The following is a 25,779-nucleotide window of genomic DNA, read 5'->3' as shown; positions in this document are numbered from 1 at the left end:
AACGCGTTTAACTCAGAAAAAGATAGGTCTGATCCTTCCATATATGATGTTTCTCATACGATCTCAGCTGAAATAGCACCTCGTCTGATGAGAAGAACCTTTCTAATAAGCAGTGGCCTGTTTAAATTTGATGTACTTAGGAAAGGTAAAGACATCCTTTTCCTGCAATTTTGTCATGTTGGGCTAAATGTCTGCAAAAGAGAACAACTTATTTTTTGAGTACGTGACTTGGCACTACAAAAATTTAGTCTGAAGATCAGTGATCAGTATAATGAAGATCAGTATAATGAGATTTGCAAATAATTTTGGTGCAAAATATGCTTTTGAAGGTTATGATCAGTTTGGTTTAAGAAAGATGCAACAGTCTTCTTATGCAGGCCCCTGAATGAATGGAATCAAAGCACATTGTACAATTTGAGATAATTCTAAGAATCTAATAAATAATCTTACTATGATATTTACCAGTTTACTGACTTTAAAAATTAATCAAAAAATTCCTATGCATTCATCCATGTCTTCAAATATGTATTGAATATGTTATGTCTGAATATTAACTGTAGATCTATTCACAACTGAATTCCTGAAGAGGAATTTTATAAGGACTGAAGTTACTGCAGAAATCGCAAGGGTAAGGAGAGATGAAAGCTGAATTCTGCTAGGATTTACCTAATAAGCTCCAATCTTAGAAATACTACTATCTCTAACTTTTACTGCTCCAGGCTGCAAAATTAGCCCATATGCTTGTGCGATCTAGTTTTAAATGATGACAGATTATTACTATCTGGTAACCTCTGTTTAACTACAGCTCTGTTTGATTTATATCAAATTCATCATTCATGTAGGGCTGGGGAATAAAAAAACCCACCTGATACAGAGATATTATACAGAGATTGCATTTCAGACAAGGCTCCATTAAGATCTTTTGTATTCCTGCTGGTTGATCTACGAAGAGCATGGGAGGTTTTGTTTTTCCTTGCTAGATTTCACCCTCCAAGATCCTAAAGTAAAACAGAATTTACCTTTGCTTTCCAACTCTTATTTACTACTAACTAAAATTAAATATGCATCATTCCTTCCAAAAGATTTTTTTTAAAAAGCTTTATTAAACATATACTCTTTAGAACATATTTAAGGAGTTCTACAACCTTGAAGAAATCCTCTACCATACATAAAAGTTCTTATTTTCAGTACTAAATAAAGCATGTAAGCAAGTGCTACTCACATGTAGTAACTGAATGGTAACAGAAGTGGCCACTGGTAACTGAAACGTGAAGAAAAGTATCTCAGTAACAACTTAAAACTGGGTTATCATCTGCATAATACAGCAGGAATATAAAATCATCTGTTCTGTACGACTACAGTTTACTACTGAAGGCAGTACTGGTCTACTAGTATCTGTTTCTTTTTCAGTAATAAAGTCTGTATCTTTTGAAGTTTACCAAAAAACCCTAACTTTAAGTACAGAGAAAGCTAAGTAGCTCAGGTACATTTCCACATTAATAGAAGCTGGTTTATAGCATTAAACAGCCATCTCCATTTTAATAGGTGGATGAGGATTATAATCTTCAATCTGAAAGTCTTCTGCCTTAAAGTCACTGATGTCTTCAACCTTACGAAGAATTTTGAGTTTGGGGAAAGGTCTTGGCTCCCTCTGAAGCTGAAATAAAAGCAAGCTTATTGTATAAAGCTAATACTTGAAGGCAGAGATTTTGTGTTATAAATTAGATCTCATTAATCTCAATTCAGATTACACCATGTTGATTTTCCCTCCTCCCCAAGACGACTTATACTCAAAAAAAAAAAAAAGGAAAATTATAATACAGCTAGGTGAAATCTCCTTTAGTACTTTGATAGGGAGCAGTAGGTTAATATTAAAGTGGATTCCCTGATCATCCAAATGCACTGCAAGCATCTTCAGTTTGCAGAGCAGTTGTGGTGGTTACAGTAGATTCCTTCCAGAGGAAACTAAATGGGAAATTCTGAACGAGATGTGCATCAAATGTACTGCAGTTTCTCACAAGAACATTCGGGTCCAAACCAGTAACTAGTTCTCTGGATGGTTTGGAACCATATGAACGGTGAGGACATTCAATCCGAGCTAAGTCTAATCAAATAAAATTCTGATTTGCTCCTACTGCAACAAATTACTTCCTGAAGAAAATATGGCCTTATTCAGCCAAATAGCTGATGGGCTCTGTGAATTGGTAAGTTATCCTTTTCTGATACACTACAAAGACATTTTCTTTTGTGTTTATCTGTATTAGGTGGAATGGTTTTCTAAGGTTTTGGAATGATGAAGTCAAAAGCAGGGGTACAGATTCTGGATCTCTAATTTGGTTCTAGAATAGTACACTGATATATATTTCAGTCACATCTGTACAGTATTTCTGTTTGTGACCTGAGTTGAACAGAGGTTAAGGTATTACAATTACTAGGGTAGAAATGAAAAGAAAAGCCACACAAATTAATATCTGCAAAAGGATATTTATAATAGCAAAATAACTTTGTATCGGATAAGCATTGTGAAAGATAAAAGGATACAAGAATACAGAAGTACTTACTTGAACTTTTAGAGGTTCCACGTGATTCAGATATATGTGAGCATCTCCTAATGTGTGTATGAACTCTCCAGGCTGAAGAGAAAGGAGAACACATGTGCTTTTCAAATAGTCAGGTTTTAAGAAAGCAAAACATTACAACGCTTACAGTATTGATTCTTAGCATCTTACATCTAGTGTGGAATTACAGCTTCTGTACTGGATTGGATTATCAAGACATCCTTGCAAGCTTTGAAGGACACTATCTTCCCAGACTAAAGCATAATTAATGAAAAATACAATGAAATTTCCACCAATTTACAAAAAAATGTATATTTGAAATCCTACTAGGATAATAGCTTTGGTAAATCAATGGAGCACTGCTGATCTACCCACCAAGATGGAAACAGATGGGGCAGTGACATCCAGCTTTTCCACTCCACTTCTAATAAGCAGGACTTGCCAAAGCTGGTTTCAAACTAGTTGCCTTAGCCACTACTAAACAATGTAGTTTGTGGCAGCAGCAGTGTCAGTCACAGGCTAAATCCCAAAGCACTTACCTAGCATCCAGACGGGTTTTGCAAGCTTGCAAGTTCTGTGATTTAGTAGCCCCCAGGCAATCTAATTAAACTTAGGTAAGTTTTATTGGCTATTTTACCGGCCTCTGACCATCGTAGATCAGCCCTCAGATATATTATGCTAAAAACCACCAAAGCTGTGAGACGAAGTAGCTGAGAGGCAACAGCTGCTTTATGGACATAATGTTAAACTTCACTTTCTTTTAGTACCTTTCTTAAGTATGTCTGCAATTGCTCTGAAGTCCGATTCTTCCCTACTTCCCTATTTTAAGCTCCCTTTCGTATTGCCAGTAGCAGGAGGATCAGGCCTAAATGGCCTTGCTAGTACAGTTTTTTACATTCTAAAGAAAATGGGGTTTCACTTGTACAAGATTGTGGTGCATTTAAATTACTCTGTCAAATTACAAAATACAGGTCTGGAGTCTAGGCAGTAGCTATTTGAGCACATAGTACCACTCTACATAATCATCTACAGTAGGAAATGGAAAAAAATACTCAGCTGAAATTATAGCTGGAAGTTAGGTGGGCAGAATATCCAAACTGGAACCTTGACAGCAACCACTGAGCTACTGTTCACTTCCAATAAAAAACACATGCTACAAACTTTAGTCACTTGTATGTTATTATCCCATAAGGACAAGTGCTCTGTTCAGATTTCTAAGTAACGCTAGTGGAACAGATCAGTTTCGACACATTCAGTTAAAAGACCTGGAGGATCTTCTGTCTGCTTGACCTGAATTTAAGAATTCTTACATTGCTGATCCTAACTGCCCATGCAGACCAGAGACAATTCACATTAAATTCATGGTGCCCTTTCTTACACATATTTCAGCAAGATTTTGAACAGTACATTCATTCCAGTTTTTCTTGGACATGACACAAAGAGTCTTATCTTTTAGTCCCTCACTTCTCAGACAAGATTAAGTAAAATGATTAAATAGCCTACCTTTAGCCCTGTGACATGGGCAATCATGTATGTGAGCAGTGAATAGCTGGCAATATTGAAAGGCACTCCTAGTCCCATATCTCCAGACCTCTGATAGAGTTGGCAAGACAATTCACCATTTAGAACATAGAACTGGCAAAGCGCATGGCACGGAGGCAAAGCCATCAGAGAAATATCTAGGAATTGCAGTGCAGGAAGAAGAGGGGGAAAAAAAATTTGTAACAGCATTAGTGTTATAAACATAGAAGATGCAAAACCTCAGCAAGCATTTCATGAGACACAGTAGAGAGTACAAATCCAACTGCACTATTATTCTGTTGCTTTTCCTCTTGTTTAAAAGCACCTGCTGGCCGAGCAATTAAGTCTGGTCATGACAAGCTGTCTCCTGGGCTGTATGACCAGAAAAGTCATAAACAGATATTCCAGAGAACAGATTTATGCCATAATGCTGCACAGCAGTTTAGTTTTTACTCACCTCGGTGAGACAGTTGATTTCCCTAAAGGGAGATGTTAAGAGCAAAATTAAGGACATACCCTAAAGCAACTTCCAACTGCTTCATCTTACTTTCTTCCCATTGCAACATGCCTTTACTGCTTGTTGAGATATAAAAGTAATGGTCAATAAAAAAATAATAATCAGAAAACAAAAGATCTTTTGAGTGTTTATCTACACTTGAAACTGCAGATAGTACAATTACAGTTTGGTAAGGAAAACTTTAACCAGGTATCTCCTGATATCTGAGAATGTTTAACCTTAAAAATAACAACAGCAGTCTGTGGCACCCCCTTTCAGAGACATGAGTGGAAATGCTGTGTGATTTTTTTTGTGCACAGATCTACTGCTGCTGAAGTTAAACATTCTCTGGCACTAGCTCTTATTTAGAAGTAGCCTAACAGAGTGAATAGGTATCTAGACAACCTATGTTCAAAGAGATGATTACAACACAAATATTTTTGTTCTCTAGTTTTAAGTTTTGGCGTTGGGTTTTTTTAGGTTTACAATTTGTTATATGGCTAAAAAGCAGTCACGCTGCGCTGGTATACTCTTTTTTGGTTTTGTTTTCTTAACCTTTTAAAAATAAGAATTGCTGTCTTTGAACAGAGATTGTATGTCAAAGACACCCGTAGCCGGGTATATCCCTCACTTTAACCTGGAGAGAAAAACTTTGATGTAATGGTTGAAAATTTTGGAGGTCTGAACATGAGAATTAAGTAGAAACAGGATCAAGCTTATAACCCCTGGCCATTTTTACTGCATTCCTAGTAGTTTTATACAGAATAAGCAAGGACACCAAATGGAACTGACTGTTGTCATAGGATTAAAACATGGTGTAGCATACAGCAAGGTAATGTGCAACTGCATTCACTTCGAGTATGCTGTTCAATACCTTTGGGATTCCAAGCACACATAATGATTCTTCTGTCATCTGGATTCGTTTTGATCGTTTCAATCACTTTTTGCAACTGATCAACTCCTTGGTTGGAGTAATCTGAAGAAAGATACCAAATAACATGTAAGCCAGACAGATTCAAGAGATGATAATTTTTTAAAGCCCAGCCCACATCCCACTGAAAAGTGATACCCAAATGACAACCTCTGAAGATTTTATTGTAACTTTGAAAGTCATTAAATTCAGCAGTTGGCACCCTCCAAATGTAGGCTATTCTTGGTTCTTCCTTAGGGTGCTCTAAGGCTTCTGAAATTCTTGTGATGGTATTTTCGTATGTCCCCCCATCTCTCTTGTGTGCCTTGAGTACCTTTAGCATTCACTGAAATAGGACCATTCCTATTTAGAACACTTTATTCCAAGCCTCAACAATTAGACATTTTTTAAGACCAAATAAGAAGTCTGCATAAACACTACATCCCAGGAAACAAAATCTGCAATACAAAAAAATTAGTTGGACAAAGCATGTTACTTTACCATTTATGATGATTTGTTACCTAAATAGGACAAAAGCTGTACTGGAATGGGCAAGATACTACCACCTACTCACTAGTATTTAACCTAATTCTCTCATTGTGTTTCTTGATTAAGATGCCTTTCCAGATGTTAAACTTGCATGCTACAGTGCTCCTTCTTAAATAAATAAAAAAATAATAAAAAAATTATGCCCAGACCAGTAACACAGGGTGCCAGCATTCTTTGCATGCTCAAAAGGAGAAAGTTTTTGACAGATGAACAAACGCATTCATCTAGCACTCACAAGGTCATGTATGAAAACTAAATTTCCATAGCATTCAGTGCCAGAATGGAACTTTAATCACGTACAGCACAGGATATCACATTTCACCCAACGATGCTCGCAGGCTGATTTTTAGGCTCAATACCAGTTATACAAGAAACTCACTGGAATTAACTGAACATTAGAATAGATTCCAGAACAAAAGAGTCATTACTTGTTACTCATTGTTCTGATCCATGCCAGTGAATCACCATGGCTGGTAACTAATTTTTTCTAATAACTCTTATTGCAAAGCAACACCAAATTATGGTTACAGGGAGACCCAAGCTGGCAAACAAAGTAGTAATATATAATTAGCATCTTAGGGAATTCTTCTGCCAGCAATATTGTGCCAGAAGCTTTTTCAAATGGTTATGTTAGTTCCTGAAGCTAATTACCTATCCGTTAGTAATGCATTTTAAGGAAATCTATCAGCAATGAAACCTCTGGGAATTTATCTTATTCATTTTTTGCAAGCTATATTATGCCTCAGACCTTTTAAGTTCAGGAATGCTGAAACATTTTAGTAAGTTTTCAGAGGTGTCAGTTCACAATTTGCATCATTTATGTTAGCATAAAACTGTGTTCTGCCAGCAATTAACATGCCAATACTATCTGTAACTAATGAGAACATTGAGATTGCATTGACAAAAAAAATAAGAGGAAAAAACATAGTTAGCCATGTTGTTATTTTCAGTTAAAAATCACACCAAACAGCAACAATCTTTTACGATTCTGTTTTTTAATGGCAGTCCTCCAAATGCTTTGTACACCCTCTCCTTCAGTGACTTAGAAAAGAGCTATCAAGACGCTTCAGAGTATGTTTAATGAACCAGTTCCACTGAAAGTGATACCAACAGGTACTGCATCACATCATAACTTGTTACAGCTATTCTGTCCACAGCATCAGCAGCTATGGATACATCCTACATTGCTCCAGCACCAGAATGGAAAAATCTTTCTCTTCCACAGTATTTCTACAGTGAATGTAGTGCACTAACATCAGTTCTTGCCAGCACAACTGCATCATGGAAATTAGGTCCCTGCATTGGTATTCTGGAAGTGAGGTGTCACAATTATCTTACTAAGCAATCAAGACTGTATTTGTATGCGATTACCTGTGCGCATATCTTTGTATTCTGCTCCAAAGTGCCTCCACTGGAAACCATAAACTGGTCCCAAATCCCCCTCCTCTCTGGTACTGAAACCCTGCTTATCCAGGAACTCACGTGATCCATTAGCATCCCAAATCTTTACACCCTTTGCAGAGAGCTCTTTAGCATTTGTAGAACCCTACAAAACACAGACAGCAAGAAGTCTACACCCTAATCCCAACACAGAGGACATGATTTGAAACAGCTGTATTCAGCTTTGTTAACCTACAGTATTTCTCCACTTATAAAGGATGAACAGTCTGATTAATGTACTGGATGAGGTTCTTGCACATGGACAGAATAAAACTTCTGAGCACCATACTAGGATGAAGTTTGAAGTGCCATGCTGCTGTTATTTAACTCAGGATTCTTCTAACTTTGTGAATGCACAAACAGTACAGTCTCAAGGTCAACTGTGCTATATCAGTTCATATGTACCTTTGCAAAGAACAAGGTTTTACTTTACAGATGGATAAAAGTAGATGAACAAAAAATTTACAGCCCAGGCGTTGTCTTTGCCAAGCCACCTATAATGAGGTTAGGGTCTTAAAAATCCTTTTGTCAAAATTACAGTTATGACAACATGACCCAGAGAAATCTCTCGAGTTCTGCAACACATCCAAATCAGCACACTCAAAAATCCAACATAGAAAGTGTTCTGTTTAGGGGAATGTACAGTCTTTTATATTTGAAAAAAGATACTTAAAAAAAATGCATGTGTATTTGAGTCCTGCTATTCAGCAAAGGATTAGGTAGACTTTCCCATACCTGCACAATGTCACAACATATAAAGGAACACTTACATCGTAATGTATTATCTACAGTTGCATTTTAATACTCTAACCACAGCTATTAGGTCTATTAGATCTCAGGTTCTTGCTACTAAAAAGCCTAGAGTTTACATCGGTCTTACTTCACCTGTGGTTCCATACTGCTTGTTTCTGTTCAAATCAATAAAAGCTATTTCAACATTAAAAAGCAAATGATTAAATTACCTACTATCTACTTCATATTATTATTTGTTATTCAAGCACTAACAAAAGAGACTGTACTAGGCTTTATAACTGTGAGGTTGAAAGCCCTCACTATTTCAGGCTATTTCACTGGAAAAGAAACAGAAGAACTCTTCTGATTGGTAACAATGCAACAGTCTCACTAAAATGCACAGAACGTCTTGAAGGTAATGGCCTTCCACGTGTAGTCAAAGTATTAGGTGGCTGCACTCCTTCTGTCCTGTCATACGAACAGAAGCACCTGCAGTTACCTCAAATTCCTTAATCCACTCCACACTCGTTCATTCTGTTGGTACCACTCAGGCATACCACCCACACAGACATCCAAATATCGAACCTTGATGAACCACAGCAGCTCCTCCAGCACTCCTTTCCAGAACACCCTCTTGGTTGTTAGCAGTGGAAACTGATCTGAAAAAGAGCTTCAGAGCATGAGGTGACCAGCGATTTGTCAGCGTGACTCAACTTAGGTTTTTCTCCACAGAGGGTCATGCCACAGTCTCGACACTCAGAGGTTTGGATATGAAGTAAGAAGTTGGTAAAGGATGTGTAATTCTCATACTCAGATCAATTAAGACAAGAATGTGACATTTATTTTCCTGGACAGAGGGGGACGATAAATCATCTGTGGGGACTTTGATGAACTCTGCCATGAGGGCACCACAGTGCAGCCTACAGATGTACATATAGGCATTTGCAACGGAAAGCGGAAGCTTAAGATAAAATTTTTGGCAAATCTATTTCACAAACCATCCTTCCTATGCTGGAATGGTAGGAAGGACCGGGACGGGTTATCTCAAGATCTCACCCGTTTTTTCACCAGGTGACAGCTGCGGGGTGGGACAAGGCCTGGCTGTTGGGCCGAGGGAGAGGAGGGGTCCGAGCTGCCGCAGGCTGGCGGGCAGGGAGAGGCGAGGGCGGAACTAAACGTCTCCGCAGGCCCCCGCAGCGGGCCCGAACCCCGGCCTTCAGCTGGGGGAGGCCTCGCTCTCTAAGGGCAGGAGCGGGACAGCCCCGGGGGAGAAGATGGCGTCCCCTCCCCGCGGTGTAGGGCCGCGACCCGCCGGAGCCGCGGAGGGCAGGGGTTGGGGGTCGGGGCGGGGGACGCGGGTCCCGGCGGTGCCGACCTCTCAAGCTGTACCGCGCCTGCATGCCGAAAACGGAGATGGTGCCGGTGCCGGTGCGATCCTCTTTCCGGTGGCCGTGCTGCAGGATGTGCCGGACCTGCCGCAGGTACTGCGGCTCGTCGGACTCCGAGCCGGCGGCCGCCGCGCTCGGCAGCTCCCCCTCGGCAGGCATGGCGGGCGAGAGGCGCCCAGGGCGGCTCCTTGCGGGCCCAGGTGAGCCGCGGCTGCCCGCTGTCCCCTTCTCGCCGGCCGCCTCTCCTCCGAGCCCGCCAAAGCCCAGCCTTTCCCGCCAAGCGGCACCGAGGGGCGGGCGGAGAGGGACGCCACCGCCTCCTTCCTTCCCCTTCCCTTTCCTCCCCAGCCGCAGCACTCCTTTCGCCCAGAGCCCCTCAGCGCCGCCGTCTCCTGCCTCCGTCGCGGGGAGGGCATCTGCGGCGCCCTGGGCCCCGCGGGGTCGGCTCCATGCCACAGGGCCGGCGGGGCGTTAAGAAAGCCCCACGGCCGCGATGAGGCGGGTGGCCTCTGTCCCTCCCTTTGCTGCCCGTGTAAACTCCGTCGCCTTACGCTGAAAACCTCCAGAGCCGCCCTCTGGCCCCCTACGGGGCTTGTGCCCCTGCCCGAGGGCTGCCCCGAGCACCTCGCCCATGTCTGTGCTCCAAACCACGCTCGTTTTTCCTCATTCTGCTCCCGAATGTGTATGGTGTCCGCTAAACATTTTCTAGGTATACTCCGTTAGTCAAAACGAACTGACTCCTCTCTAGTCTATCTTAGGAGTCACTTCGTTCTTAGATAAAGCCCAACTTTGTGACAACTGGTGTGATGACAGGAGTTATGATTGCTGATCTCTCACAATTAGGAGCCCATAAAATGCATATATAATAGAGGTCGAATGGAACAGAAAACTGTAGGCTAGAAAATGCTATTTCTCCTTTCAGCAGGCAGGAAAACATCTTTTCCACTAACAAAAACAATGCAATGGCATTTTTCTTTTATAATATGCTCATATGCATGTATAGAAGTAAAGGAAAAGGTATAGTGTAATTAAGGTATGGTTATTTTTCTGTACTCATATCTAATGTAGATGGGTTTGTAGACTTTGAAATGAATACAATTTATTTAGCAGAGATACAGTTGGAAATGGTGAATATAACTGTGAATGGTGAATATAACTTAGAAATGCCAGGCACAGCAAATGAAACCAAATCACCTAGAGCTCTGCTTCTAACAGAGATATATCAGTTCTTAACCTTTATTATAATTTGCAAATACCATTGCAAGCTAATGTGTATAATTTAGGAAAAAACAAACATCTTTTCTGTTCAAAGATTCCCGGTTAATTATGACTCCAGAGGCGAACTACAAGTAAGAAATGCCAAAGGCAGAAGACTTACTCATTACTGCATATTCAGAAAAGTCATTTAATGTACATGATAAACATCAAAAGCAACTAGAAGAAGAAATGGAACATTTTCATTGGAAAATAATATGCTACATGCATATGGAAATCTGGTTGATTCAGACTTAGCTAAATGTGCAACATCTGCAAGGACCAATCTTGAAAAGGCTTAAGAATGTGCTTGAATGTAAGTATGCAAATAGGAATTATTTGTATGCTTACAGCTGATTATTTCCTTAAATCTTTGTATAACCAGGGCCATAGCTGGTTATCAAAGATTACCTAATTTACAACATAAATAACATTTTATTTAAATAAATTAATACTAAAATAGATTTGTATGTGGTTTTGAATGAGAAGATTTCTACAGTCTTCAGTTGCTAGCTCATATGTCACAGTATTTATTAAGCAAAATTTTATTTATATGCAACTATTTTAACCATAGTCACTTAACAATTAGCTGTTAACCTTAGGGATATTTCACCTAAGGAGTATATACTGGACTTCAGGAAGAAAGATTTCACACATCTTCTCTCCTAGGAGAAAAAAATAATCTGATTAAACATTTTGGTTTTGGACTGAGAGAAAGATGTTAGAAAAATAAGTGTATGGGGAATGTATCAGTGCTTTGCTGTAGAAACATACACAACATATAAAACACACTGAAACTTTTTTTTTTCTCTTTTTCCCTTCTTGTAGATCTTCCCAAATTTTAGCTCTTTGCTTTCATCATGCTTTCACATACCCTGAATCTGTTGTGCAAACCGAACATAAAATGGTATTGTGATCTGGAAATTAATGCCACTTACTTTTCTTGTGTATGAAATGGCTATACAAGATATGTTGCGCAGAAGAATCAGACTAAGATTCAGGCTAAAAATCATAATCAGACTAAGGAAATTAATATTGTCACATTAGGCCTTGAAGATTAGTCTTACATGATCTGAAATAGTATATGTCATCAATAACTGCATATAAAATTACAGAGAATTTTGAAGGAAAACTAGAGAAACTGCTGAACATTTTGTTTTTTATGTTTATAAATACGTTTTTAAAGTTTCTTTTTTAAACATAATATACACATAATTTCACAAATATTTACCTAATCAAAGTTCATGGTGAGGCTTATTATATTCTGTCTAAATTCTGCAGGCTACCTCAGCCTCTCTGCTGGAAGTGATTTCTTTCATCTATGTAAAAACTGAGTCTGACCTCAAAAGAATAACCAGAGTCCGTATAAAATGCTGAATTTTTCTTTTCTTCATCTACTTTGTCAATGTTGAATCCTTTCTAAGTGCCTCCTGAGACTTCTGTGTGCATTCAGGTCATGCTTTATTTGCGGAGATGAGGACATCGGACACCCATGACCTAACAAGGAGTCATGTCCAAATCTAGTGCCTCCTCAGAAGACTGGGGGACGCTGCACTGATTTGCCTGTAGGTCTCGTGCCTCTTGTGGCTCTGACCCCTGGGAGAGCCAGCTGGGAGTCGGGGGCCACGGCAGCTATGCACCCCGGAGCCCCTTGGGTTTCCCGGGGTGGCTGGCTAGCCTCGCAGCAGCATGATGCCGCCTGAAACCACCCCATCTTTCCTGGAGATTCCCAGTAGGGTTAGAGAATACAAAGTGTTATTTTCCCCTGTCTCTCTGCCTGGTTCTTCCCTCCCCATCTGGAAATCTCTTGAGCATGGAGAGAGACCTATGGGACCCTTTTCTACAAAAGTCCATGAGAAGGATCTTTCTGTGCATGTTCCTGTGAGTCAAACTGCAGACACTTAACACTTAATCTGAGCAGAGCACTGCTAATGGGAACATGTTATGGTAAGACAGCTCTTTCAAGTCCTGGTACTGATTCTAATTTTGCATTTCTTTATCATAAAAAAATAATGAACACGCTCTTAAACACCACCTAAAAAACCCCAACTAACCCAACATAATGTATTGTGTAATTCCAATTCATTTGTGATTAATGAATACAAAGACATGGTTTCCAATGCCAAGGCTATACAGTGTGGTTGTGAGGCAATTCTTTTCTGAAGGAACATTTATCATCACATTACCTCATCCCAGAGGTTACTTAAAGATTGAGGGTTTCACAGTTACAGAAGTCAAGTCTTTTAATATCATCATGTCTGTGTTTGGCAGGCTAGAACATTGAACATTTGTTTTTGTTTTCCATAATGCTTGTATTTGTCTCTCAATCAATACGTCATTTCTGAGGAGACGATCTTGAATATACCATGACTGAATGCTGTTCCAACTGAAGTTTATTGCAATGTAAACACCTCTTATAAAGAATTGTGTTCTCTATGAAAGGAGAAAGAATAAACTTACCACTTAAAAATTCTGTTTATATAGTTGCAGTGCTTTCCCAGCTATGTATTCAATGAATTCAGCACTCTTTGGGTCTAAGTTGGGCGGAACTTTAATGGTGAAAGTAGGTGAAGTCAGAATATTCACATCTACCACAGTTTCATTTTTACCAGAGGGATCCCCAGGTACCACCTAGAAGAGAACAAATCAGTACTTTAGACGCTCCAAACTACTGCGTACTTTCAATTTTGTTTATATGTACTGTGCCTACTGTCTTTGATAGGGGAAAATTAAACAGAGGAATATTTCAGACTTGTCGACGTTCTTTAAATTACTTTCTTCTGAAAAAACAGTGGGTGAATTTATGCCAAAGCTTATTGTAGGTGGTGGAAAGAGCTGACATGGCACTGCAAGACCGTATTAAAGAACTGCATGTTAATATTTATACCATGAACTACATCTATAAAGAGTTTCTGATCTCCTAATGAAAACTTGTGTGTGAGTTGTCCCACTAATTTCAAGACAAAGGTTTTGTGATTGAAGTTATGCATTCCTATGTGTTTTTTTAAGCCAGACTTAGTTCTGTAGCTTTATTTTTCTGGAGCAGATAGCTCAGACTTAGTTGAGAAAGTGTGCTTACATATTGCCTGTCCCCTTGTTACTGATTTTGTGATTTTTGGTGGATTGCACAAGCATTTTGTATAAAGTTTTGTAGTAATAGTAATACATTGGATTTCTGAGTTGGAAGGGAGAATAGGATTTGTCCCTTGTCTAGGAAAGTGGATTGAATTTACCTTGGATATATTCTTGTGTGTGAGATACAGTTAATCATGATGTACTTATTGGAATTTTTACAGATGCTGTTAAAGATATGCAGCTTCCACTGCAATAACCTGCATAACATTTGCCACCTTTGAGCTTTGGGATATATAGGTGCAGACATAGACATATAGCTAGATATTCAGTGATCCAATACAGATGTGTTGCTGACCAGTACAGTGTCAATTTCCTCTTATCAGACAGTGATCCAGGTTAGCCTGTGAGCCATCCATCAGACTAAAAGGATTTAGAGGAAAATAGTTTCTAATCTCTGCAGTTTTGGCTCATCAAGGGATTGTCAAGCATACATATATTCAAGATGAGTAGGAACTCTGTGTTTTTAAACCCAAACATTACACATGTACAAACATCTACAATCCCCAAGAGCGTAAGTATGAGCAAAACACAGGTCAAAGATGGAAAATAACCCTTACCTTAACTATATTGAAAATGTTTTCTGCTCCAATGGTCATGTTGGATAACTCAGACACCCACCCAAATCTTTCTTTCATTTTGTTCAACAAGTAGGAAGTATCTTCTGTATGACGCTGAACCACCTGGAGAATCTGGTCATATTGCTCCCCTGAGAGATTAACCAGCTTAAAGGCTTCATCAAACTTTATATGCAGTTCGGGAACGTTTGGGCAATCTGTTAGAAAAGACAGCCGGCATGAAGCTTATAGGAAAGTAGTATGTCTGGTACTTCGTCTTTTCTATCTGAAATATAGAAAATTCTAAAAATGTCTAGCAAGGGGGCATGTTTTGGGTTGGTGTTTAAATAATGCTAAAAAAACCCAATTCTTGTGGACTTGTTTTGGTAGATTTAGGTTAGGCTCATAATGTCTAAATGGATTTGCTGTATTACAATGACTTACCAAGTACTTTAAGGGTTATATCATATTTCATGGTAACAGATTTTCTGTTATACTAAATAAGAAAAGGTAGATTTTACATATAGCAACTTCACAATCTCCTTATATTTTATCTTTTTTTAATCGCTCATATTCACTTATCAATCCATCCCAAGTATATAGGTTATTACAAGAAAGCCCACAATGTACGTTAGTGTTCCTGTTGAGTGTTATCATAGAATCATAGAGTGGTTTGGGTTGGAAGGGACCTTAAAGATCATCTAGTTCCAACCCCCCCTGCCATATGCAGGGACACCCTCCACTAGACCACGTTGCTCAAAGCCCCATCCAACCTGGCCTTCAACACTTCCAGGGAGGGGACTTCCACAACTTCTCTGGGCAACCTGTTCCAGTGTCTCACCACCCTCACAGTGAAGAATTTTTTCCTTATATATAGTCTAAATCTCCCCTCCTTCAGGTTAAACCCATTACCCCTTGTCCTATCACTCCATGCCTTTGTAAACAGTCCCTCTCCAGATTTCTTGTAGGACCCTTCAGGTACTGGAAGGCTGCTACAAGGTCTCCCTGGAGCCTTCTCTTCTCCAGGCTGAACAACCCCAACTCTCTCAGCCTGTCCTCATAGGAGAGGTGCTCCAGCCCTCTGATCATCTTGGTGGCCCTCCTCTGGGCTCACTCCAACAGCTCCATGTCTTTCTTCTACTGAGGACCCCAGAGCTGGATGCAGTACTCCAGGTGGGGTCTCATGAGAGCAGAGTAGAGGGGCAGAATCACCTCACTCAACCTGCTGTGTTAAGGCCCAATACTTATCTAACAATAGCTAGACATTAGTATTTGATTAGCATCATCTGCCATGAATTCAGAACTGAATATTGATGGCTTTTTCTTTACTAAAATGCAGATTTTAAACAAGAATGTTATATTATTCCTATGCAAAAATTATTGTGGAAAAATTCAGTTTATTCTCTGTCAAATAGGACTGTCAAGGGACACCTTCACGCTGATAGTACAGTAACCACGGATACAAACTGGTATCTGTAATACGCAGCTGCAGACAAAAAGATATTTTTAGTGAGATGGAAGTGGTGCAATATTCTTTTCAAAATGTATCATTAGATCATTAACATTTGCTGTACTGGAGATATTCTGAAGACATTTGGGTTTAAGAATATTCTGTGGCTTTTAAGACCTAAATAATTCTGGAAACACAGATGTGTTATGCTGCAGCAGGAGTCCTGAGAGCAATTCTAGGTGATGCAATTTTTTCCAGGTGCCCACGGAGAGTGCATGCCAGAGCTTTGCCATCTCCTCACATACTGACAAGCAGTCTCCTTTTTGTCCTTCACATCAGCCCTGTTTGCTGACAAAGAATAATTAACAGGCTCTTCGGCTTCTCTGCTGTATTTTGTTAGAGGGTATATACGTATTTGGTTAGAGAGTATAGAACTTCTCTTTGGACCGCCAGCGATATGTCAACAACTGAGTTATACTGACACTCTGTGGACACAGTGAGGAAAGGTAACTGAAATCTGGAATGAGGAGTAGTGTGTGTATGCTTAGTTACAGTAAAAACTCAGTGACTGAATGTTAATTCCAAAACTATGGAGACAGCACAGTAGAAAACGACAGTCTCAAAATCTACAAACCAGTGGTGAACGGATTACAGAAAAAAATCGGAAAATAGCTATTTACCATGCAAAAGATTGTCTTGACATTTCTGACATCTCTCATGAAACTGTGGGCATCCAGAGGAGTTCTCCCGAAGCTCCCTGCATAGAGGCCTCCGGTGCCCTGACACAATTTTTGAGAACATGCTACTTCTGTCAGGATCTAGAATGAAGTCACAGTATTTTTAGACTGTCATTAAACTTAGGGTCTTGATAAATATACATTTGTCACCTACTTTATGTGCCCTTAATCCAAAACATCTGGCAATCTGGCATAAATCCCACCCCCCACCCCCCAAAAAAAAAAGGAATAAAACATTAAGAATTAGAAGTCAGGAGAAGATATAAATCATGTTTTCTTTCAAGGAATTCATGCCACTATAGTATATTCCCCTTTAAAGGCATAGCATTCCCCACTAATAGCCAAACAATTGCTAATATTACACATTATTTCTACATCATGCAAGTTCTGATGAGATCTTTTTGACCCTTAGAAGTCAAGATGTTTCATAATAAGATGTTTCATCTGCAGCTAGATGAGAGCACAGTACCAAAGCTTATGTCTGAGGTGACATGGGTTATGATACAGGAAAAATTAAAAAATACTGTTGTAGAATCACTTAACTTTATATTACCTGATGACCATATAGTGGTTATGTCACCTCACACTCAGAGTTATGGCATGTCCTTACTGTGATCTCCTTCTAAATAGGCACCGGCATGTATTTGAATCATCCTTGTTTTTCTATTTGCATTAGTAAGATACAAAGGATAAGGCTTATTCCTATTCTTAAAAGTTGACCATGACTTTTTCTCCTCCATTGAGAGTTATCACCTGAAACCAATGTTATGCCCAGAATTTTTCTGCTCACTGGAAAACCTGATGGCTGGTTGGTGTTTGACTGGCACGCTTGCATTGCTGCAGTAGCGTGGAATGGGGCTTGCAGATGTCTGGCTGAGCTTAATGTCATTTGGCAAGGGCAGGGATATGCCTTGACATCTCACAGAATTACCCTAATATTTTAGAATTGGTGACATGTCAATATGATATGATACCTGTCATATCCTGACAAATGCTGAGATCAGACCTGTCAGTCAGCCTTACGAAAACCTGCATTTGTCATGAATTCAAGAGCTCCTGAGGAACTCCTGCAAATGTTTGGAGAATTGCTGTGAAAATCAGGCTGTGTAGGACCTGTAAGTCCCCCTGCGACATTTCTTTGAGATTTCTAGGTGATTTGTACCTTTTAATTTAACCGATAAACTTATCCTTGACCCATGCCTGTTTAACCAGGAAAGTCTCCAGAGCGTCCACAGTGTCTCTCACACTAACATACCACAAACTGAATCATTAACCATAGTTTAGCAATCCCAAGGGGTTTGATGTCACTGGCAGTGCAGTTGATTTTCATTTTCTAACACTTGCCTTTGGCTTGTTCTGGCACATCTCTTCTATTATCTCTGTATTCATCAAATACTGAAGTAATCACCTCGCTGACACCTTCAAACACCGTCTTACTGAAATCAAAAACTATCTGTAAAAAGCCGGGTATACCCCAGCCTTTCTGTGAGCCATCATTTCTGGTGGTGTCCTCGAGTAAAGCTGGCATGCTGGGGGACTCATGCAAGTCCAGATCAGACATGAAATATGTCTGAAAAGACTGGTCAAATTCTTTTTGCATCTGCTTGAAAAAAATGAAACTTCTGTCAAATATTGAGCCCATGTCTGATAATAGTTTGCTAAATAAATCTTCCAGTTTTACTAGCTGGGTATCCTCTTTCTCAGGCTTTTCGTTAAACTGGAGGTCTCTTCCTTGATCCTCGTGAAAAGTAAAAATGAGCGGAGGTATTTTCCTCAGAAAATCTTCAACCTGTGTATAAGAAGAAGATAGATCAGGTGCCTGATGAGTTACCGTTTTTTCATCTCTCAGGGAAGTGGCTCTAATTTTTTTCTTTCAAATACCCATAGAAACAATACCCTCTTAATAACTGCAAGCACAGAATATTCTCCGAAGTAATTTAAGACACTGGACTCTAAATAGTGAAAGTACATTCAGTCTAAATCATTAGCTCCAAATCAGATCTGGAGTAACAGGGTTGCCAGTTGGCCTTTAATCTGTGGGGGCTCAAAGTTAGTATTGGCATTTGGGTTTCTTCCAACAAACAATTTGGACTTTATCTTGGAAACATTTCTGCAGTACTTATGTGCAGCGCAGGGAACAGAAGGCGATTGTTCTCGCTGCGATCTGTAAACACCATACCCTCTCTCACCAATGGCCGTGTCCTCACATGCTTGTGCAAACCGAAACCCATTAAAATCAATGAAGCAGTGGCCGCGAGTCCGTGATTTGATGATGGAAGAGACCGAGTGTCAGCTCTGCTTTGCGGAGTTCCCAGTCCCTGGGTCTCAGCCACTGGTTCCCTGCTCCGTGCTTTAACATGCTGCCTTCGCCTGGGCAGATGCAGCGTTTTGCGGAACTGCACTTCATGGCATTAGAAAACTGGTAAGGGTTAAGAAACACCCTGCCGAACATGTACACATACATATACATCATATACATATACCTTTTTATTTTATTTAAATCAGATCACCTGCTTGATCTGACCGCTAGTGCAGCTCAGAGGGAAGGTGAATTGTGAAACGGCTCTGCAGGAACAGCCTAAGCAGCATTGCCCCTGCCGCCTATGTGTCATCAGCCACAGCTATTGTCTTTGTCCTCTTTTTTTACAAGGATTTAGGTCACAACGCATTTCTTACTTTGAATACTTCAAATAAACCATATAGCTCACTGAGAAAGTTACCAAGAGGGTCAAAGGGAGTGACACCGCAGTATATAACTTTTGCTGCAATACCCGCAGATACTTCAAAGTCCAAGAGGTACATTTGAGGTGTCCATAAGAGGTATCTAAAAAGCCAAAAGTATCACCAGTAGTCTTAAATTTAATATCTTCCACATTTTTTCCTGAATAACTTTAAGAATATGCACAAATATTAAACACCTTTTCTCTAAAGCTTGTAGCTTCTGAAACACACTGCATTTAATTTTTAGGTTATCATATTGTTCAGTGCCTGGGGATGTGAAAGCTAGGTAATCTGGCTAAAATTTCAGTGGCAGTAATTCTGCAGTTTCAGTTGTTAAGCTGCCCTTAAAGCATATGCCCACATAAAAAATGTGATTACAATTTTGTTAAATCTTGTAACAATAATGTGCCAGCCAGGAAAGCATATTTTCTTTCTGGTAGAATTAGGGGAATCTCCTTTGCTGACAGTTTCCTTTATTAAAAAACAGTTAAGAATTTAAAACTATTTTGTTACTTAAAGAGCAGATTTAAAATAAAATAAATATAGGAAAGACTGATGTTGTATAAGTAGGTGATTTTTCTTTTTCCATATGGAATTTTGCTAAGTATATCTACACTTTTAACTCTGCTGATTTTCAGATGGCCCATAAAGAATCTCTGTGGTATTTTTCAGAAACAGTTATTGAGCATCTTAATGCAAGTCCTACTGTGAGAGACAACACTGTGTATCTGGAGTGACTCTCTTGGAGTCAGGGGAATAATCAGTGTCCATGGAGTCACGCCAGGGTGCAACTGAACTCATTTTGGCTCAATGTTCAATGATTATAATTGCATGTAATCTCTGCCATATAACTTCTTATTTCCACACCCTCCAAATCAAATTAATTTTAGTGACCTGATATAACTGGCAGAGCTGGCATTGAGAAAAATAAGATATGCTGTCTCTAAATCTGTTCAGTGAATTCAAAAGTATTTCCCAGATACAAAATTTCTTCCTACCTTTCTTCTAAATGTTGACAAATCATGTTTGCAAGTTGTATAAAATCTCATGCAAGTACTTTCTAAACAAGATTCGCATTCATCCCATAAATTTTTCAAGGATACTTGACATTGTCTTTCTTCTTCTTCTAATCTTTCCTTTACTTCATCCATAAGTCGCAAGGCTTGCTAAGTAAGAAAAAAAGATTCAGTTGAGGGTAATTTTCAGATTAATATTCTAAATACTTATCCCAGTGTTCCTCACTCATTTTGACTATTTCTGGTTCCTTTTTTTGCTAATCCCTAACCGACAGGGTAGGTTGTCTTTCCAGCTGCAGTCACATATGGGGGGAACTGAAAATTGAAAAGCTTTTCCTTACAGAGTTTTTCTGATGTCATTCTCGCAGAGGGCACAGCCTACAAAACCAAACAGATCTCTACAGTCTACCTGGATCTTTGAGGTTACGAAAAAAACACCCACGACTTCCGTACAAGAAGTATTCAGCCTCTCACAAGGTCATGTGCTCAACTCAGATCTTTTTTCTCCAAATTGTATCTGCAGTATCCATCTGTTCCACAAATAGCCCTTTTTTATTGCTTTGCTCTATTCTTTAAGGGACTGATATTTCATGAGGCTAGGTCCTTGCCATACATAAATCCTTTCTCTAATGCAGAAATATGTAAAACTGTGGCATTTCCTCTGTTTGGGATTATACTAATCAAAAGACTGTAGTGAGGGGATTTCTTCCTGCTCTTGTGGAAGTGTGAGGCACTCTTTCCATACAGAAGGGAAACAAGATGCATTTTACAACGCTGCTTCTATTTACTGGATCATTCTTCATCAAAGCTGAGCAGATCAGAAGCAGCATTTTAGAGTAGACTTGGCAATGGAAAGACAGAAGAGTTCTTCCTATTGAAGTAAATTACACATCATTAATTTCCTTCTGCAAGTACAAGATATTTTAATACTTCAGGTTTCCAAACAATGTTCCGGGTTGTTCCTAAGTATGACAGAAACCTTTTAATTGATCAGTCTTATTCCTTTCTGGCAGCATTTCAATAGGGAAGAGGCTCACAAAAAAGAAAACCTCTGTCAGAATGTGCTTAGTGGAGACAGTAACTGTGGTCTTCATAGTCTATGTTTAATTATTTTCTGATCTTTCTAATATATTTATTCAGTGTTTTATGAATTCTTACTGTGGATATAAGTTCTGTGTAAATGAAATCATCCAGTAAGAACTAACAAACAACAGCGTAGATAATAGGAGTGTACTGGTGTTGCTAAAGATGTTAGAAAGCCATCAGGTACTTTTTGGCTTGCTAATACAAATAGTTTAAACTAACTACCAGATGTTGGGCCAAGAGGGAATTTTCTTTCAAGTTAGAATCTTTGTATTTTTTTTTAAATATACAGTAATCTCTGGTTCTCAGGATCATCTGAGCATGTGGCTCTGTGCCTAGGTATTGCGCTAGGACATTGGAAATTCTCCTGATCCCATGTACTTTCTCTAGAGCACATTATAATTTGTGGCTTTGCTATTTTTCTGAAGGTCTGAAGTTTGCAAAGCAAGCTGGGAAACGTCTTGTGGCCTAAGGTGTATAAAGACATGCGAGGCAGAGCTGCAGGACCTCCTGCATGAAACACCTTTGTGCAGTTGCTTGCAGTTGCCTTGGTCTGAATCAGGGGATTTTGAGAAATGAACAGGAAGCACAATACTTTATTCATCACATTGCTGTTGCAGCAACTGCAGCTTCTGGTTGTTACAAAACTCAGGCTGTCTTTCTAAAGTGGTATTTGAGTCCACATACAGTATTTAATGTCTCCTTTTACTGCAGAACTGCTGTATTTCCGCATGGTAGTCACCATCAGCTTGACAATGCCTAGGCTGCTGCTGGTTACCTCCCAGTTGCAGAATAAAATGTGAGAGCTCAAATCACAAAGAAGGTGGTGTCAGATAACATGTTTTACCTTACTGCCAGGATGGGCTGACAGAAGGTAACTTGCTAACTTCTGGTAACTCAGCTGTATTTTGTCTAGTGCTTGCTCTTTTAGTTTCATTTTAGAAATAGCTTAGACATTCAACCACATGGAAAAATTAACAGGATGTCACTTGGTTAGATAAGCTGTATTTCTAAGGAAAGATGGAAACTCTTCACCTCTAGCTTTTGAAAGAACTGTGCAACCTGGAAGAGGCACCAGTGAGGCAGGCTGTGCTCCTGCTCAGTGCTTTATCCCAGCACAGTCTGAAAACTTCCCTCAGGGTTGAAGCCTCGGTCTGCCAACATCCTGCCAGCAGGCAAGCTCTTTCTTAAGAAATTGGCAAAGGTAAACTAATGTTTTAAATTCTTCTGAAATGGGAACATCCAAGTTCCTGATAGACTAGTAAAGGACTCTAGCTTCCAGGAGACAGGCAGTGAGAACCTCCATAGAGATGCCATGGGAGTTTTCTTCTGCTAGTGAGAGAAAGGGGCAGAAGCAAAGATTTCCTATCAGTCCTGGCTTTGCTATGTGACCACATAAAGAGATGCATGCTGCTCAGAGTGTACATACAATGTGGTTTACATTCTTCCCAGAAAAGAGGAGATGCCAAGGGATGCCTTCTGGGTTGCGTATTGGCCTAACTGCAGTGGCATGCTATAGCACTTCCAGGAGGAAGGCTAAATCCACGGACAACCAGCCTCATCTTTGATTAAAAATATCCACAACTCAACAAAAACACAAACAAAGAAACCCAGATGCACTTCAGTTACCTGTTTTTCTTCACTGCTCTTCTTCAAGGTTTTCATCAGATTTACGTGCTTATCTTCATTTCTTTCCATCATAATTTTCATCTGCTTAATACCAATCAAAGCTTTCTTTACCTCTTCATCTACATACTTCTCTCCCACTTCAGATAATACTAAAAAAAAGCCAAATTATACAGTAACTTAATCAGATGTTAACACTAGCACAAATTGCCATGCACTGAAGACAAAGGAGAATGAAACTGCTCTATGTTTCCCTACAGCTGCACAGCCAAATTCTTGGGATAGTGAATGCTGAATAATACAGAGCCAAGACAATTTCCATCAGATAAGAATCTGGCCCACAGCCTTTGCCAATGATCAGCTGTGTGTAACTCAAGCTGTATATTTGGCTGTCCCATTTCTGGCCACTGAATCTCGGAATAGTTGAGACTGGAAGGCAGATCCGGAGATCATTGAGTCCAACCCTCCTGCTCAAAGCTGGGTCAGCTACAGCAGGTTGCTTGGGACCTCATCCTGGGTCTTGGATATTTCCAAGGATTAGTCAACAGTTTCCTAATGACATAACCTATATATTTATCTTTGATCTGAAACCAAGCTGTGACAATTCCCTTTATATTTTGAAAATGTAGATACAGATGCCTTCAACCTGCTTTCATAACAATACATTCTCTAGACTTCTTGTGAAGTAATGACTGTAGAGTTTTGGTGAAAGCCCCGGTTGGCCCATGTGTTGCACCTTGATGGTCTGCATGATTGCCTATCCTTTATCTGTATTTGTTGCCTTTGGAGAAATACCCTGAATATCACTGGAGCTATACAAACCAAGTAAAGAACACATCACCCTGACACTGCCAAAAGCACACATCAGTCATTTCTGCCTTCACATCTTTCTTCGCCTCCCCTAACTTTTTTTTGTTTGTTAGAGAAGTATTATTAACATATACTGAAGCAAAGGAGTATTTCGGGGCTGATCCTCTTGGGATTCCTATCCACAAAATAAAGCCATGCTTAAAGGTGATTATATGCAGAATAGCTGCTTTTTTCTAAATTAAGTAATTTTATTTCAATTACTTGTAATAACCATCTTTTCCAGCAAAGCATGTAATTGTAGAATAAACACTTTCAAAGATTATTTAAACAAACAAAATAATTCAAAATCTGTTGGATTGAATTTTGGGTTCAGTTTATATTCTAATGATCTATGAGGGACAAAATAACCTGTATAAATGCTGTAAACACTTTTTTGTAAGGGGATGCTTATCTGCTAATCTCTTTACTTTCTCATCCTGGTTGTTCTTATCTCCCCATTGTGTGTGTGTGGATGCGTGCAGGCAGCTATATAATGGTTTCTAAGCTCCACAGACTCTTGACGCCAGTAAGTGTGGAAGTCAAAATGCACCATGAGACTGGAGACCTGGGCCCAGGGGCTTCCAGCACACCCCTGGTAAGAAAAGCATACATACGCTTCAGGTTTTCCCGGACATTCATTTCTTCCTGCCTTGTTGGTGCACACTGATGACCATTCAGCCATAACACATATATTATAAATAACCAAGAGGGCTTCATGTTCTTTCTGTTAAAGAAACAGGTCGGTGCAGTTAAATGTAAGCATCTTCATGATGTTCAAAAGCCTAAGTGTAATGTTTACTAAGTATTATACAAGTCCCATTACTTTGACTTTTAACAATGGTTTCTGAGATCTTTAATATGCACCTAAATGCTACTGTAAATGAACACACACAAGTAAGAAGCCTGACCTCATTTGCAATTATCTATTCAGACCAACTAGATTAATTCCACTGAGTTTGCACAGTGGTGTAACAGAATCAGGACATACTGAATGTATGGATACTGGAAAACTGGATACTTATGCAGCTCAGTCGAATCAGGACATACTGAATGTATGGATACTGGAAAACTGGATACTTATGCAGCTCAGTCTGTCTCTTCTGCCTTGTTAAACACACTAGCTACTGATCTCACACTATGTTCTTAGTGCATCCATGCTAAACGTGATTGCCAAATTTAAAAAAGGTGATTTCTAAAATGTTGTTCCCTTCCTTGTCTCCAAACATGCAGTTCCTTTCATTGTCCTTCAGGATAATAGTTAATAGAGCAGATGCAATAATAGGTCTTCCAAGAAATTGGCAAGTAGATCAGTTTTGTAAACAAACACATCAGCAATTGAAAGAAATTCCTACAAAATGAGGGAGAGAAATGCCATTTGCTTTATTTCCCTCCCAAGAGCAGTTAGACGAGAAAGGTTTATTTTTTAGAAACCATGCAGCTACACTTTATAGTTCTCATCTGATTAAGTGAACATAGTATTTCAGTGCCTTCTTGTTAGCCGATATAGCCTTCTTGGAGATGCAATTATCAGCTGCGAGTGCGTATGTAAATTAAGAACCTGGATTTATTTATAGTCTGGATTTACTTCTATAGTTACTTGCATATTGTACCTTTACATTTATAGCGAAAGACCAATTAATTTTGCAAAGAAATACAAACCCATTACCAAAGAAAAGTAAAAAAAACCCAACATATTTACCATTAATATTGAAACACCTCCTCTGCAAAATTGCTCCCTGCGTCAGGAAGGGGTCGGGCTG

The 25,779-nt window shown here is 39.5% G+C and overlaps 2 protein-coding genes across 2 annotated transcripts; both read right to left on the bottom strand.

The window, feature by feature from the left end:
* Window positions 1–1,078: 1,078 nt before the first annotated feature.
* On the bottom strand, window positions 1,079–9,888 carry TYMS (thymidylate synthetase). The gene is made up of 7 exons (XM_075744264.1): window positions 9,582–9,888; window positions 8,792–8,865; window positions 7,406–7,580; window positions 5,450–5,551; window positions 4,062–4,237; window positions 2,562–2,633; window positions 1,079–1,657 (listed from the first exon to the last, which is right to left on the bottom strand). The coding sequence occupies exons 1-7, from the start codon at window positions 9,751–9,753 to the stop codon at window positions 1,520–1,522; spliced, it is 909 nt and encodes a 302-aa protein (XP_075600379.1). The 5' UTR covers window positions 9,754–9,888; the 3' UTR covers window positions 1,079–1,519.
* Window positions 9,889–13,311: 3,423 nt separating this feature from the next.
* On the bottom strand, window positions 13,312–24,736 carry CLUL1 (clusterin like 1). The gene is made up of 7 exons (XM_010301083.2): window positions 24,634–24,736; window positions 23,174–23,322; window positions 20,444–20,611; window positions 18,069–18,513; window positions 16,668–16,805; window positions 14,541–14,755; window positions 13,312–13,479 (listed from the first exon to the last, which is right to left on the bottom strand). Exons 1-7 carry the CDS (start codon window positions 24,734–24,736, stop codon window positions 13,312–13,314), a joined length of 1,386 nt encoding a protein of 461 aa, XP_010299385.2.
* Between the last annotated feature and the right edge of the window lie 1,043 nt (window positions 24,737–25,779).

This window comes from Balearica regulorum, chromosome 2, assembly GCF_011004875.1.
Source record: "Balearica regulorum gibbericeps isolate bBalReg1 chromosome 2, bBalReg1.pri, whole genome shotgun sequence".
NCBI classification, from domain to species: domain Eukaryota; kingdom Metazoa; phylum Chordata; class Aves; order Gruiformes; family Gruidae; genus Balearica; species Balearica regulorum.
Note: the sequence above shows the minus strand (reverse complement) of the source record. Positions and strands in the feature narration are given on the sequence as shown.

Bases quoted from the DNA above. Each gene is read 5' to 3' on its own strand.
- TYMS (XM_075744264.1), bottom strand. From the start codon at position 9,753: ATGCCTGCCGAGGGGGAGCTGCCGAGCGCGGCGGCCGCCGGCTCGGAG. The intron at 5,552-7,405 runs GTAATCGCATAC...ATCTTTCTTCAG, and splicing joins ATACAAAGATATGCGCACAG to ATTACTCCAACCAAGGAGTT. The intron at 4,238-5,449 runs GTATTGAACAGC...TGCAATTCCTAG, and splicing joins GTGTGCTTGGAATCCCAAAG to ATATTTCTCTGATGGCTTTG.
- CLUL1 (XM_010301083.2), bottom strand. From the start codon at position 24,736: ATGAAGCCCTCTTGGTTATTTATAATATATGTGTTATGGCTGAATGGT. The intron at 23,323-24,633 runs GTATGTATGCTT...GCTTTTTTTTAG, and splicing joins TGTCCGGGAAAACCTGAAGC to TATTATCTGAAGTGGGAGAG. The intron at 13,480-14,540 runs GTAAGGGTTATT...GTTCTCTTCTAG, and splicing joins ACATTTTCAATATAGTTAAG to GTGGTACCTGGGGATCCCTC.